At 39.1% G+C, this 14,158-nt stretch overlaps 1 protein-coding gene across 4 annotated transcripts in view; it reads right to left on the bottom strand.

The window, feature by feature from the left end:
* Positions 1 to 14,158, bottom strand: part of MAP7D3 (MAP7 domain containing 3) — a 44,512-nt gene that overhangs the window by 10,005 nt on the left and 20,349 nt on the right. For all 4 annotated transcript variants that reach the window (XM_034781350.1, XM_034781349.1, XM_034781348.1 and 1 more), the window contains 6 exons: positions 13,976 to 14,074; positions 12,704 to 12,829; positions 10,593 to 10,738; positions 9,730 to 9,860; positions 9,289 to 9,539; positions 1,251 to 1,386 (listed from right to left, as the gene is read on the bottom strand). In XM_034781350.1, the coding sequence (XP_034637241.1) occupies positions 1,251 to 1,386; positions 9,289 to 9,539; positions 9,730 to 9,860; positions 10,593 to 10,738; positions 12,704 to 12,829; positions 13,976 to 14,074 (889 nt within the window). The remainder of the gene's footprint in view (positions 1 to 1,250; positions 1,387 to 9,288; positions 9,540 to 9,729; positions 9,861 to 10,592; positions 10,739 to 12,703; positions 12,830 to 13,975; positions 14,075 to 14,158) is intronic.

The raw sequence follows: 14,158 nt of genomic DNA on the forward strand, positions 1-14,158 counted from the left end.
CATGCTGTTGCCAATATCTGAATCTCATTAACATTAAAGTCAACAGGACAGGATTGGTTCCCGGCAAAATGTTGCTATTAAGCGGAAGTTGTTAATATCAGGGTTGTTATTAAGCCGCATCCACTGTGTCTAGCCATAGAAGAGATAAACAAAGCAGCAAACAGTAAAAGTTTACAAATAGCGCCATCCCACCAGTGTCTCTTTCAAATGTGAGCTGGAGGAACAGAAAGGATCTGTGTACAGAAAGGTAATTCATCCTTCCTGGACAGTTAATTCTTTGGACACTACCGATAACAGATAATAGTCCTGCCTCAGTACAGAGAGCTGGACCACACGACCTATCGAGGTCCCTTCCAGGCCTACATTTCTAGGATACTGTCAAGAAGGGTGCCAGTTCTGGTGATATGGACACTTGTCCACGGAGAACTAGACTAATAAGAGAAATGCATTGCATGTAGGCTGCCAACTATTATATGGCATCTCAGTCATCATCAACCCTGGACGAATATAAACTAGGAACCTAGAAGGCAACATGTCTCCCAAGTTTGCCAAAGAAGAGTTTAAGAGGAATACAGTAAAACCTAAGAATTACGAACTGACTGGTCAACCACACACCTCATTTGGAACTGGAAGAACACAATCAAGTAGCAGAGACCAAAAAAGGGCAAATACTGTACAGCACAGTACTGTGTTAAAGGTAAACTTCAAAAGAATAAAGGGAAGTTTAAAAAAGATTTGACAAGTTAGGGAAACCGTTTGTGTGCTTGTTTCATTTAAAATAAGATTGTTAAAAGCAGCATTTTTCTTCTGCATAGTCAAGTTTCAAAGCTGCATTAAGTCATCGTTCAGCTGTAAACTTTTGAAAGAACCACCATAACGTTTCGTTCAGAGTTACGAACAACTTCCATTCCCGAGGCGTTCATAACTGAGGTTCTACTGTAGTTTTAAGAGGATTTTAATATCCTATAAAGAAAATTAAATGTAACTGGAGTAAGAAGCATCTCTTATATTTTTAGTAGTAAAATCACTGGAGACTTGAAAGGAAGAGAAGCAGTCTGCCTAGAAAGTGACATCCCATTTCACACAGACTTCTGACATTCACAAGGATATTTATTTCCAGCAAACTCTGCCATGTGTACCTGCCTCTCTGCAGATTCTCGCATGTGTAGCTAAAATATATGCCAGCCAGGTTTACATGCCAATCAGATTTGCATCACAGACCGTATTGTTTTCCGGTATTTACAAATTACCTTTCCTCCTCTTCTCTCTGAATTCTTTCCTGGTCTTCACGTTCTCTTTGCTCCCGGGCAAGACGTCGTTTCTCTGCTAAGATTTTAGCGGCTTCTTCGGCTGTTGTGGTTCCCGGAATATTTTTGCTACTAGATTCTGTAATTTGAAAGAAGGTGCTGTTATATAGAGCCATCCACTTCAAAACATGCCTTCACCACTGTGATATGAGAGGCAAGTAACACTGCTTTTGTCCAACTGCCCTACCATCATTAACATGAGTATTCAACACAGAGAGACTGGAAGAAAATCCTAAACAGTTGAAAGAAAGCAACAATAGGAGCCCAGTACCTTATTCACACTGCAGACATACTACACTAACTCATTCCAACAATACACCTTTGGCTGTTTTCAGATAATATAACTACTGAAAATACATTGTGATATTCCAATAATTTGAAGACCACTCAGTTTAAATGCAAACAAGAACAAACTTTATTCCAGGGGTCTGACTGGCATCCCCTCTAGGTTTCTCTTCCTCATGACCCTCACTGCGGTGTCTTCTCTTCCTCCTCCTGGTTCCACTTCCTGGTTTCTTAAAGGAACCACACCTCATAAGCAACCATTCCCAAATACTACAGGCATCTCTGCTACAAATAATGATGTAATAATCATAACGATTAAAAGAATATTTCCAAAAGCTAAAATAATTGCGTAACCTTCAAAGACTATACTATTAGCGCTTTTTAAAAAATCTGGAGAAATATTATTATATGAGCAATAAGCTTGTTAGTCTTCCTTATAATAAAAACAGGACAAACATATTCTGGACCAAAAGAGGAAGTATCGATTTTTAAAATCCATTTTCCAAAATTAGCAATATTTTTAGAATATTAACACCTATGCCTTTGTTTTATCAGTAAAATTCAACTAGAGCACCACACACTCCATTGCTACATTCTCATTTTACATGGAGATCAAAACATCTCTTACTGCCCTTTTTTATAGAATATCCAAAGACATAATATATTACAAGGCCTAAGGGCACAGCCAAACTCTCTTTTATATATACACACACAACCCACACCCATTGCCCTGGTGTCTGAGTACAGGAAACATGTTCATAAAAATATTCTGAAAAGCCACTTGACTAATTTATACTGTTAACAACCCTCTTGTTTTTAGGAAGTATCCCCATCTTCTTGAAGTTTAACTGGTTTTAACGTAACTTATGTCTGATCTTTAGAACATTCAGGGCCTGATTTTCAGTTGCTGTAAATCAGCATATTTCCGCTGAAGGCAATATGCCTATGCCAATACTAGCTGAGATTCTTCCCTTAATTTATTTTAACATCCTTACAGATGGGCAGATAACTGCAGGTGTAACACTGATAAATCCTTCAAGTCCAAATGATTAATATTTGGAAAAAGTCTTCAAATGTAACAAAAATTAGACTTATTTCAATGAGCAGCAAAATCAATGTACTGACAAAAGTATTTCTCTTCTGCCTGAAAAAACACATTACTTCAATATAATGTGCCAATTTATGTGAAATTCAGACACTATTTAGAAGTTTAAGACAGTACAGTGGGAAAGATTTTCCAAGAGTTGGGTATGGACTGTGAATGTGAAGTCATTGTCCACAAACTGTAGAGTGAAAGCATCAACAGCACTTATAAAGCTGTAGAGTAAAGACAAAGTTTGTGCACACAAATTGTGCTTGCAAAACAGAGGGGGTGTAAGTGTGTACACAGGATTCCAATTTCCTAGCTGGCATTGCTGGAGAGTTTTTTTTCTATGTATTTAAGATTTATACAATCTCCAGGGCCTCTCCAGGGCTTTTACCACCTTTGATTTAAGAAATGCAATCATACCATACAATCAAGAATAAAACTGTATCATCGCCAAACCTAGAAACAAGCCAGTCCAAGGAATATCAAAATACCCAACCTCCCCAAGCAACACCAAACCACACAGACCATCCCTCTGCACATACCTACCTCCCAAATTGCACAGGAGGGCAGTCAGGACAGGTGCAAAGACTGGTTCTGGTACCAATCATCTACCTCCTCAAATAAAAGCTTTGTGTGCATAGCAGGAAGATTGACTCAATTAAAAACAATGCTAAGGGAAAGTCTTTTCCTTCAAACATTCTTAAGCTATTTGTTGTATGAAAAATTGGGAAAGACAAAACTTAAGTTGATAACACACAGAGCACAGCATGTATGTGCAAAGAGTTAGCTTTCTAAACCTCACAGAGAAGCTATTGCTTGCATCAGGCATTGACATTTTTGAAATGGTCCTGGGGAGGCAAACCTACAGCGGTAGGGGGTTGTTCATTTCTGGTCATGAAGTCTGGCTGCTGCTGTGGGCTAATGTACAGAACACTGGACTGGGAGTCAAGACACCTGGGTGTTAATCGCAGCTCTATCACTAGCATGCTGTCTGACATCAGGCAAGTCATTTCAACTCTGTGCCTGTTCCCTTGCCACCCTTGGTCTGCCTCATCTGTAGAAATCATAAGCTGTCTGGGGAAGGTACTGTCTCTTACTACAAGTCTATACAGCACCTAGCACAATGGGCCCTGATCTAGGCACTACTATAATATAAACAATAGCAGCAGCTGCTGCTAAGCCAACAGGATTCTTATACCTGCTCTGTTTATACACAAAGCCAAGTCAATAAAACAATGATGCCATCAATAATCAATCATTAAACTTGGGCAAACTGATCACAAAACTGAGCCGGACTATATATTCCCATGAAGAATGCAGGCCCTCAGTGTAAAATCTCTACTTGAGGCAATACCATTTTAGCTACACGTCACCACATAAAATGCTGTCTGAGTACGCAATATCAAAAAAGATCAAGGAAACCAGTCACAGTAATGTTTGGAATAGCAGATTATTGGGATAGATCAGGATGGGGAAGGAAATAGGAAGAAGATGGGAAGCCTGTAGGGTGGAAGAGGCAATTTGTGAAAGATGTATATTTTCTCTCTTGAAGGTGGATTATAGTTTTCCATAAGGATTTCAGCACAGACTAACTCTGTGCACTCAAGATTAGGAGCACAAATTTCTGGGCATGCAAGTAGTGAGTGTACAAACTTTGGAATACCCAAAGTCTCAGATATGCATGTACCAACATCATTTGGTGCACAAGTAAAGTATGCAGACACGTGGGTACCTGAATTGTATGTGGTCAGTTTTGGGGCAAATTTAAGTCTTCCGTGATCTTTGTCTTGCTCAATTCCTCCCTCTGCGCTACTTGGAGCTTCTTGTGTCTGTAGAGCAAAAGAGGTCATCTTCCCACTCAGAAAAGTGCTTCTTTAGAGGGCCTGTATAATCCTCCTCTGTCTTTGTATCAGTGGGGATGGAAGATGATGCACTTTTTATGTTCCTATGTCACATATTCCATCTACTCAGAGCCAGAATTTCAGACAGATTTAGTCGTTAGAGAATGGGCCTCCCAACATGAACACATGCATTAGCAATGTTCTCCCATTGTAGCTTTGTGTGCTGTTCAGTTTTCCTACAGTGATATTCCTGACGATCTTTCATTTCTCAGGATCGTCTCATTCCTTTGCTGTACTTTTTAAAACAAGCTGCTCATGATTTAAAATTATCCCAACAGGACTGCTGTTCAGTTGTTGGTGTTTGGTGTCACTTGCTGTCAGCTTGTGGATTATAAGACGCACTCCTTGAAAGGAAGCAGAAATTGTGACACTTCTAGCCCCATTTTGTGTGTAGGATTTCTTCAATCAACTCCTTCTCTGAGGATTCACTGTCAGCACTACTTGACCTGTGTGGGTTAAGGGGTGGAAGGAGTGTGTTAAGTAGGCCCGTGGAACTGTTGTCTTGTGAAGAGTTGGTGGTGGTTTACAACTCTAGGTCTAGTGAAGCTACTGTTTCCTGTATGATGGATTGAAGAATGTTCCATATTACAGCTATCTAAGGAGGAGCCTGCCATCGCCTCACTGGAATGTGGTTTTTTACCTAGCCACTAAGATAATGTGTACCTGTGTTGAAACAGTGTGATGTGTGGCATTAGACCAGGGGTTGGCAATCTTTCGGAAGTGGTGTGCCGAGTCTTCATTTATTCACTCTAATTTAAAGGTTTCGCGTGCCCATAATACATTTTAACCTTTTTAGAAGGTCTTTCTATAAGTCTATAATATATAACTAAACTATTGTTGTATGTAAAGTAAATAAAGTTTTTAAAATGTTTAAGAAGCTTCATTTAAAATTAAATTAAAATGCAGAGCCCCCTGGACCGGTAGCCAGGACCTGGGCAGTGTGAGTGCCACTGAAAATCAGCTTGCGTGCTGCCTTCGGCACGCATGCCATAGGTTGCCTACCCCTGCATTAGACAGAAGGTCATCACCCATACCTCAATGTGGGCTATTTGTTTTATCCTTATGCCCTCGGACTCCTCAACAACCCAGACATATAATTATTACATTCTAGTTTATTACCCATCATAGCACACAAGGTGACAACTCTCATGAATGAACATTTCTTATGTTTTTAAGTTGAAACAAGCCTTTTAACTCATGAAGAGAAGCTGTGTAAGACTGCTCCAAGTCACTGAAAAATAAGATGTGTTTTACTGCATAATAGCATATTTTAACTACTTACCAATGTAGACACAAAAGGAAACAAACAAGACAAGGCATGTTGGACAGGCAATCAAATCCACCATAGGGGGAAAAGTGACATGAAGATCCAAGTGTGACGAACTGGGAGATACCTGCATTATTGTTATGACTATTATGTGTTTCCCTGTTCAGTTTTGGATGGCTGTCTTTAACTCCAAAGCTTAAACCCAACTGGAACTGGGGGTTGGCTGAGGCAGGAAACAAAACAAGGACTAAGACCCATGACAGCCCCTTAGGTACACACTTTCAGGCCAAGTTAAGTGTTCAATGGGGGCTTTTACTGGGAGATGCCACTTCCAGATGCCAGCAAAGTTAACAGGACTTGTTTTGCCAAGGCGATCATAAAGTTCAGAAGTTTAAAAAGGCTCCACTAGCAGAAAGGGAAAAAGAAATTGATCAGCAGGCCACAGGGCTGAGACAGACTGGGAGAGAGATAGGAGCTGCGGGGTACGCAGTCTCACCTTAAGCAGGGCGTAAGCATCTGAGCCAGGAGCAGCTAAAAGGCTAGATATGGTCCCTTTGGTGAGGTCTCCTTTTCTGTTATTTTTATTGCATGTCTTTGAATTCTCTGTTGCACAGTTATGTTAAACAATACTGTTTGAGAAGCTTGTGCGGTCCCTGTGTAACGGCTAGTCACAGCTGCTGGAGAGAAGTCAATACCAGGGTCTAAACCTCAGTTGGACCTGCTGAAGTAGTCACAATTGGTAACTAGGGGGCTTTAACCCAGGTCCTAGTCTAAAAGTGGGTGAACTCTATCCAGCAGAGATAAAGGCTTGAGGTCTGACATCTGTGAGAGGTGCACTCAGTGAGACCCCAAGAAGGGACAATGGTGCAGCTAGTACAGACACCATGACACCAAGTACACTTAAAACTACCTTGAAATTAAGGTTGAGCCCAGGACTTGACAGAAACTCAGGTGCCACGGAATGACTCAGTGGTGAAAGCCAGCATCTTTGGGTGGTTGGGGTATGTTATTGTACCAACGCAGTGAGTTAGCCTGGCTAGATGGCCACTCACTGCCCTCAGTTCTTGCCCTCTGATTTCAACTCCACAGCAGATGATTTCGAAAATGTGAAGCAACTTTTCCAGAACAGAGGGATCTGCCTCTATGTTCACAGGTAGGGCAGGTAAGGGGATTATCTGGCCAGGAGTGGACACCCCATACTCACAAGAGAGAAACCAACACCTCTGTGTTGATCAACTTCCATACTATCTCCCGGCCTTATAAACTCCACAGAGAGTTAGGTAGAGAACTACTCCCAGCCTCCTACTGTCAATGACTGCAAAGAAAGCGATAATCTGGTTAGCAGCAGAGCAAGATGGAAGGAGATGAGCTGGGTAAATACAGTTCTAGAAGTTAGCATGGGAAGAGAGAGAAGAGGCACCCAAGTAATGAGCAGAAGTGGCAACATGAGATACAGGGTTGAGTTCCAAATGCAGTTTAGAAGAGGCAGCAGAGAAGGTAGGTCAAAGTCCTGGCAACGAGAAAGTAAAGCTTCAGAAGATGAGAGGCCCAGAGGTAGATGAGGATGTAGCAGGTGGGTTTGTGAAGAACAAGGATGATTCTGTAAAGGAAAACATGCATGACTAAAGCCAAAGAGTAACTGGTAGATACCTGTGAATGGAACAGACAGCAGGGATCAAATATCAGTGATGTGGATTACTGATCTATTTCTCATGCTTTAGACAGGTCTAAGATACACATTTATTACAATCAGGAGCAAGGGACACTGTTTTAAGATTGATGTACAACTCCATACGACATTGACAATTAGACTTCGACATCTAGCTATCTTTCCACATGAATGTGTGTGTGCAAAGCACAGTACAACATATGGGATCCCAAAGAATTTCTTGCCATAATTCACACCCAGTTTAAAGTGTTAAACAGGGAAATTTTCAGACATTCCCTCAAACTTACACACATTCAGGAACACACAAGTATCTTTACATGCAGTGACATGCATCAGGCATATGATCCCACTTACCCATGGTATTTGAAGGATTTTCACCCTCAGTATCGCCACCAGTTGCCTGTTCAAACTCCTTTTTCTGTTAAGTTTCCCCTATGACCTTCTCCACAGAGAAGTGCATGTGATACCTCATCAGAAGTCTTTCCCAGATTCTTTTCTGGAGATTGTAGAGGGTGTTCTTCCTGGTTGGGGGGGTAGAGGATGTGCTCTTTTGGCACAATGAATGGGGTCAGGAGATTTATTTCCAACCTGGGAGAAGTATGTCTGCTTCATTCTCCTCTGTGTGGCAGTGATGCCCATTGTCTCCTGATGCTGTGGCGATTGCACATACATTGGAATCAAAATTTAGGCAGGTCTGTAACCATTTGGAAGCTAGGTCTCATGTATGCTACAATGAATGAGCAGTTGATTTTTCCTCCTGGCTAAGGCATATGCATGCAATTTTTAAAGTGATAGCTGGCTCAATTTCACAGGTATCTGATTTACAGAACAAGGTTTCGAAGTGTGTGCTTTAATTTGTATGCATTTCCTGCTATTTGAAATCACTTTGCATGTGTGTCTCGGATTTGAGAATCTAATCCAGTATTTCTAATGTACAAAGCGGAATAGGATTTAGTTTAGAAGTTGCACTGTAAACAAGATTAAAAGTCAATACCTTTAGCTCTCTAGTCAAACGAACTGACTACTATATATGGTATAACCCAGCAATTTATAAAGCTACTGTATAATTAACAATTTGCAAATAACATCTTTTAACCTTAAGCATCCCAAAATCCCCTACAAATTGTTTTACAAACTACAGTATAAAGGGATTGTTTCACTCATCCCTGAAATGCTGTCAATTCTTGGGTAGAATAACCACTATTCAGTTGTATTCAGTGAAACTACAGGAACTGAATATTAATACTTTTCACTTCTATAGTTCCTTCCCTCCAAGAAGTTCTAAATATTTTACAAATACTCATAAATCTCCATTTTACACATGTAAAAGTCAAGGCACAGAGACGTTCCAGATAGAAAGGCATAAAGCAAGATCACACAAGAATTTGGTGGAAAGATCAGAAATAGAACCAGATACCCTGACTCCAAGTGCTCTTATTCAACCATAGAGATACCCCTTCCTCACTTTGAAGAATACTGTAAGAAACCAGAGATGCAGGGGAAATTTAGGAAGGAGATGGAACTTGGCTAGGACTTTTTCGGGAATTGCCAAGTCATCTTTAGTGTCTACAAGCAGTCAGGAACATAATTTGCGTCCATTCCAAAAGATTTAAGTTTCTTCTAGATTGCTTTAAATTTTTTTTGCATACTTCCAAAGATCGATCTCTTTAATGCTATTTATAGGTAATTACCATAATTAAACTTCAAACTGTAGTGGACCACCATCAAGATAAATGGAATAGACAAGTGGATCACTTAAAGGCTCCTACCTTCTTTGGTCTTTGCAGCAATTGCGACAGTTTCCCTCTCAGAGGTTGGAGAAGTGCCATGCTCTTGTCCTGCTCCTTCTTCGCACTTGTCCTTTGGTTTGCATTCCATTTCAGATTTCTTTTTGGTAATATTCACAACACTTGGTGTGAGAGGCAGGCGTTGAATAGGTGCTGGTTTGGAGACTGTAGTGGGGGATGATGGCCTTTGTTTCAATACACTAGGTGAAGGTGGACGGGCCTTTTGATTTTGTCTGCAGAGAAAGGAACACTTATTAAGGCTTCACTGAAAGCCTGAAGTATTAACTGATTTTATATACGTAGCAACAATATGCACCTTCTGCATTCATACTGGACAGTATCAGGACACCAAACCTGTGGCACAGGAAGTAGTGCTCATTTTGTTCTGAATGTGGTTTAGGATGAACACAGATTTAAACATACCTAACTGTAGAGGGAGATGAAGGACGTTTTGCCAAGTTAGCAGGGGACGGAGATCTTCTACGAGCTGACGCAGATGGCGATGGAGGGCGCCTCCCAGCAGGACTTAAGGACTGCTTTTCTGTCGCCGATTTCTAATCGGATTCAAAAACAGCGGTAATGTACACCTTCTAAAATATGTTGAAGACACCAGAGAAATGTAGAAGCGCTGTCATCACAATATTTACTAGTCACATTAAGATACGCTTGAATTTTCCTTTATCTTCCTGAACATGGCTCTAGTAATGTTATATTAATGAGGCTTTAGGATTTATAATCAACAGCATGCCCTGAAAATACAGAGGAGCTCATTCCACAAAATTCATATCCAGATTTCAAACATCCCAAAGTCTCAGGATGTTTGAACCTGGGGATATTGATGAGTAGAATATAAAGATAAATGCACAGTCTAGATCCAGGCTGATTTAGGTTTGGCTTTAAACACCCTGAAATTCTGGGGTGTTTGAAATTTTGGTTTGGAGACACCCTAAAATAAAGCTCTCTTTTTTAAGGAAAAAAAGTGACTCTTTAGTATACCTATTCTTCCATTTGGAATTATTTTTACTAACTTGCATAATTAGTAACCAAAGATTATTAAAACTTTTAAAAGAAATGTCAACTTGTTCTTATCATTACAATAGTATTTTGGGATATTATCCAACTATGTTTATCTACAATGCAAAATAAAGAAATTTAACATTTAGGTGCTCTGGTGCAGTAAATAGTGCAGCTGACTAGGATTGCAAACAGTTATAACATGCCCCTAACCTGACCTGTCCAAAAAAAGAAAAAAACAAGCCTTTTGTAAAAGGAACTTTTCAACAGACCTGTGTGGATTCTGGAGAGCTGGTGTCAGATGAAGATACAGTGGTCTTCAATCGGTCGATGCTACGGCTGCGCACAGGCACTTTAGGCGTTTGGATTGGAGAACTGATGGAACTGGCCGAAGCTGAACGAGGACAGAGGTGAGATTCTATAAAGTTAGGAATTTGACAAGACAAAAACAGAGAACCAAGTGCACAGCATCAGAACAGGGAAAAAAGGACAGAGGGAGAGAGAGAGGGAGAGAGAGAGATTGTGTGTGTTAGAACGCAAACAGAGAAAACACCACTGGAAGTGCACATTGCAACAGGTCATGGACACCAGACACCATCACCACAAGATTAGGAGTTCAGAGCCACAGCACCAAGAATGAAACCATTCCGAAAGCAGCAGTCAAGTGTAGCTTAAAAAAAAAATAAAGTGCTTTTCCAAACAACGTCTACATTAAACTTTCAATACCTAAATGTAGTTTCCAATTTAGTCAAACTGTATCTTGTCATGATTATTTCTAGACTAACAGAACTCTGACGGCCAAACCCTTGCACAGGGCGAAGAAGCATATCTCACAAATGCTTCACAATGCGTAGATAATGCCGCGCTAGTTATAAAATGTTTTGTTTCGTCCAACCACATGGAATGATTTTTCATAAAACATTGTGTGACAAACTGCAGTTACTATATCAAGTATTTTAACCTTGTTTTATGCACTTCCTTATTATATCAGCTGCCATATAACAGTATTGCTTATTTTTACTTTTCCCCCCAAACCACATACTTTATTCACATTAACAAAACAAGATTAAAGTGTAAAGGGTTAATAGACAATTATAATTACTTAACCATCTCCAAAACTGTCAGCCTCTTCACATATATTAAGATGTGATGAGAAAATATGATCACTGTATGGATCCTTCACTAAACAAAGTAGTGCATATATAATATACAACTCATCTATGAAGTGTATATAGTAATGTAAATGGAGATATTTACAAATAGATTAAAACTAGCATATCTAAGATTTTAAAATATCTAGGGATACAAAAATCTAATGACAGATGCTAGCTCTTAATCACTGTACTCTTATCTACGGCATTCTTGTAGAGAGAACTGCACTCTTATGACCAATAATTTGAACTAGAATAGGGCAAGGAGATTATTACTGAAATTAAGTGTTAATGCTATTGAAAATACGATAAGCTTGCTGATAGTTAAAGCAAAAGTCCTGAACCTTTGTTTGAATAACACTGAGTCAGAGCCACCTCCTGGCTATCAGTACAAAACAAGAGATTTCCCTCATATGAAGTGAAGTAAAACATTTTGTGGAAAAATAAAATGCACACAAATAGCTGTGCAAAAACATGAGCATAAATTTTGAATCAGCAAAGGTAAGGATTGATTATATCAGGTCAGCAGTGTAGAAGTTTCGTCACTATTAGTGAGGTCAGTTAATTAGCTTAAGTTATACTAAAAAAATAAAGATGGAGAAATGCATTTGAAAGGATAAAAGGCAAAAAAAAATATGTTGATTGCGAGTTGAAAGATTAAAAAAAGAACAGGGGGAATGAACTCCAGCTAGGTGCGCATTACATTAACTTTACATTGAACATAGTACTTTCACTGGAACTTTCTTAGATTCAATAAACGTCACAAGTAACCTAGTCGTCTTGTTCCACCAACTTTTTAGCTGAAAAATTTGCTCTCCCTCAGATAAGTCAATTTATGCCCCATGCTTATTAGTCTCTTAGGCCTCCTTTGAAATGTTACTAGTTTTCCAGTTCCTCCTCCTAAGCCGTCACTTAAATTCAAATGCAGATCTCAGAGACAGCTCAGTGCAAAAATAAATACCAGTATACAATTCTCTGCAGAATGAATGAACTGGTATTGTAGTTTAAAAGCCAATACTATTCTATGAAATCGCAAAATAAACATGCAACATAAAATATGTATTGCATTTATTTTACTAAAGTAAATGTTAGTGAAGTATTATTATACATAGTGATGTGTTATCTAAATGTCTGAATTGTGCTGAAAGGTAACATAGTTAGCAACTGTCATATCAACTCTTGCTTTGAAAGCAACTACTATCACTTTCAGGCTTTTACTGCACTCCTGTTACCTGAGGGATCTTGTCCATCAGCCGATAATGTAGCAGCACTTTTACTCCTAGCTAAGGAGGCCTGTGTGGGGGCGAGGAGGCGACTGATTACATTACTCTCCAGAGGACTGATCTGAGAGCGACGAGCTGAATGATGGGAACAAACCAAAAAGGATTCAACATGAAGTCATATAATGAAGTAAGCAAGCATCAAAGAGAAAAGGAGCTTTGGGAGTACTGTTGCAAATCATAACATTTTCAGAAGAAAATATTGAAGTAATGAAGAGGGAAATACATAGTAATAGTATAGCAGGATTAAACATTGCAATCAGATATGATTGCATTTGTTGTCCGTGACTTATTACTAATTGTTACATGCAGAGAATGATATGCAAACAAACAGAAAACACAGATGGAGTGCTGAAATAAGTCAAAACCTTTGGATTCAGCTTTGCAGAGGTTATATTCATTGGAAGTCAGGATGCAACAGAGGATATTACAACAGACTGGTGGCACAAACTAGAGAAAAACCTTGCAGATTATTGCCAACAGTTGTTAGCTATTGTTAAGTCTTATTTGCACACACAAGCTCACATATATAGTAATCATTGTCAACTCAATATGAAAAAGGGTTCCAAGCATTCTACTCTAGTTTCTTATCAGGGCAAGAGCTGTTAAGAAGGAAAATTTCAAATGTGTTAATTGAAAGGGAGATGTTTGTTAAAGAAGCTGGCATCCATTAGCTTCAAGTAGAAAATAGTTATTAGAAAGAAGTTTTTAATGAAGAAGTGTCTTGTACTTTAAGGATGGATGTAAAAAGAAAAACAGAGACACAAATGAGAACAGATTTTCCCCCTAAATTGGGGGCACTAAACTCAGTCCAGCAGGAACAGAGAAGTTGCTTGTAAACTGAAAAACTAAGAGCTTTTAAAGCCATACAGAATAAGATACAGGAAAAAATATTAACGTTTTAAGTGAAATGATTTCTTTATCTTAAATTTACCAAGATTATCTTTCCAAGCTTTAGCTCTTTGACTTGTATATGTAATGGTTTTGCTCACCTACTTCTAGCATGATTAAGTATAATTCACAAAAACCCGAAAGGATTTGTTTGTCAGAGATAAGAAATTTAAAGAGTTTAATCTTTACTACTAAATAACTAGAATTCTCACTAAGTTTCCAGATGTAGAGGAACCAGAAGAAACTACTCAAGTAACGTAATCCTATCCAATTTCACTGTGCATTGCTTTTAAATAGCAAGATTAGGATTTAGTTTTATAAATAGCTAACCACCTGGTCTTTCTTCCTTTTTCACTTTCTCTAGTTCAGTAGAAGAATGAGGTTTACTACTTATTCTAGTCAAAGACGTGCTCCTCTTCTTTTCTGTTCCGCCTAGAGACCAAGTGCAAAGGAATATTATTTTTAACAAGAGACTTGCATAGTTGATTTTCTGAATTGCCCACTCCCTTTCTTTAA

Source organism: Trachemys scripta, chromosome 9 (assembly GCF_013100865.1).
Source record: "Trachemys scripta elegans isolate TJP31775 chromosome 9, CAS_Tse_1.0, whole genome shotgun sequence".
In the NCBI taxonomy this organism is placed as follows: domain Eukaryota; kingdom Metazoa; phylum Chordata; order Testudines; family Emydidae; genus Trachemys; species Trachemys scripta.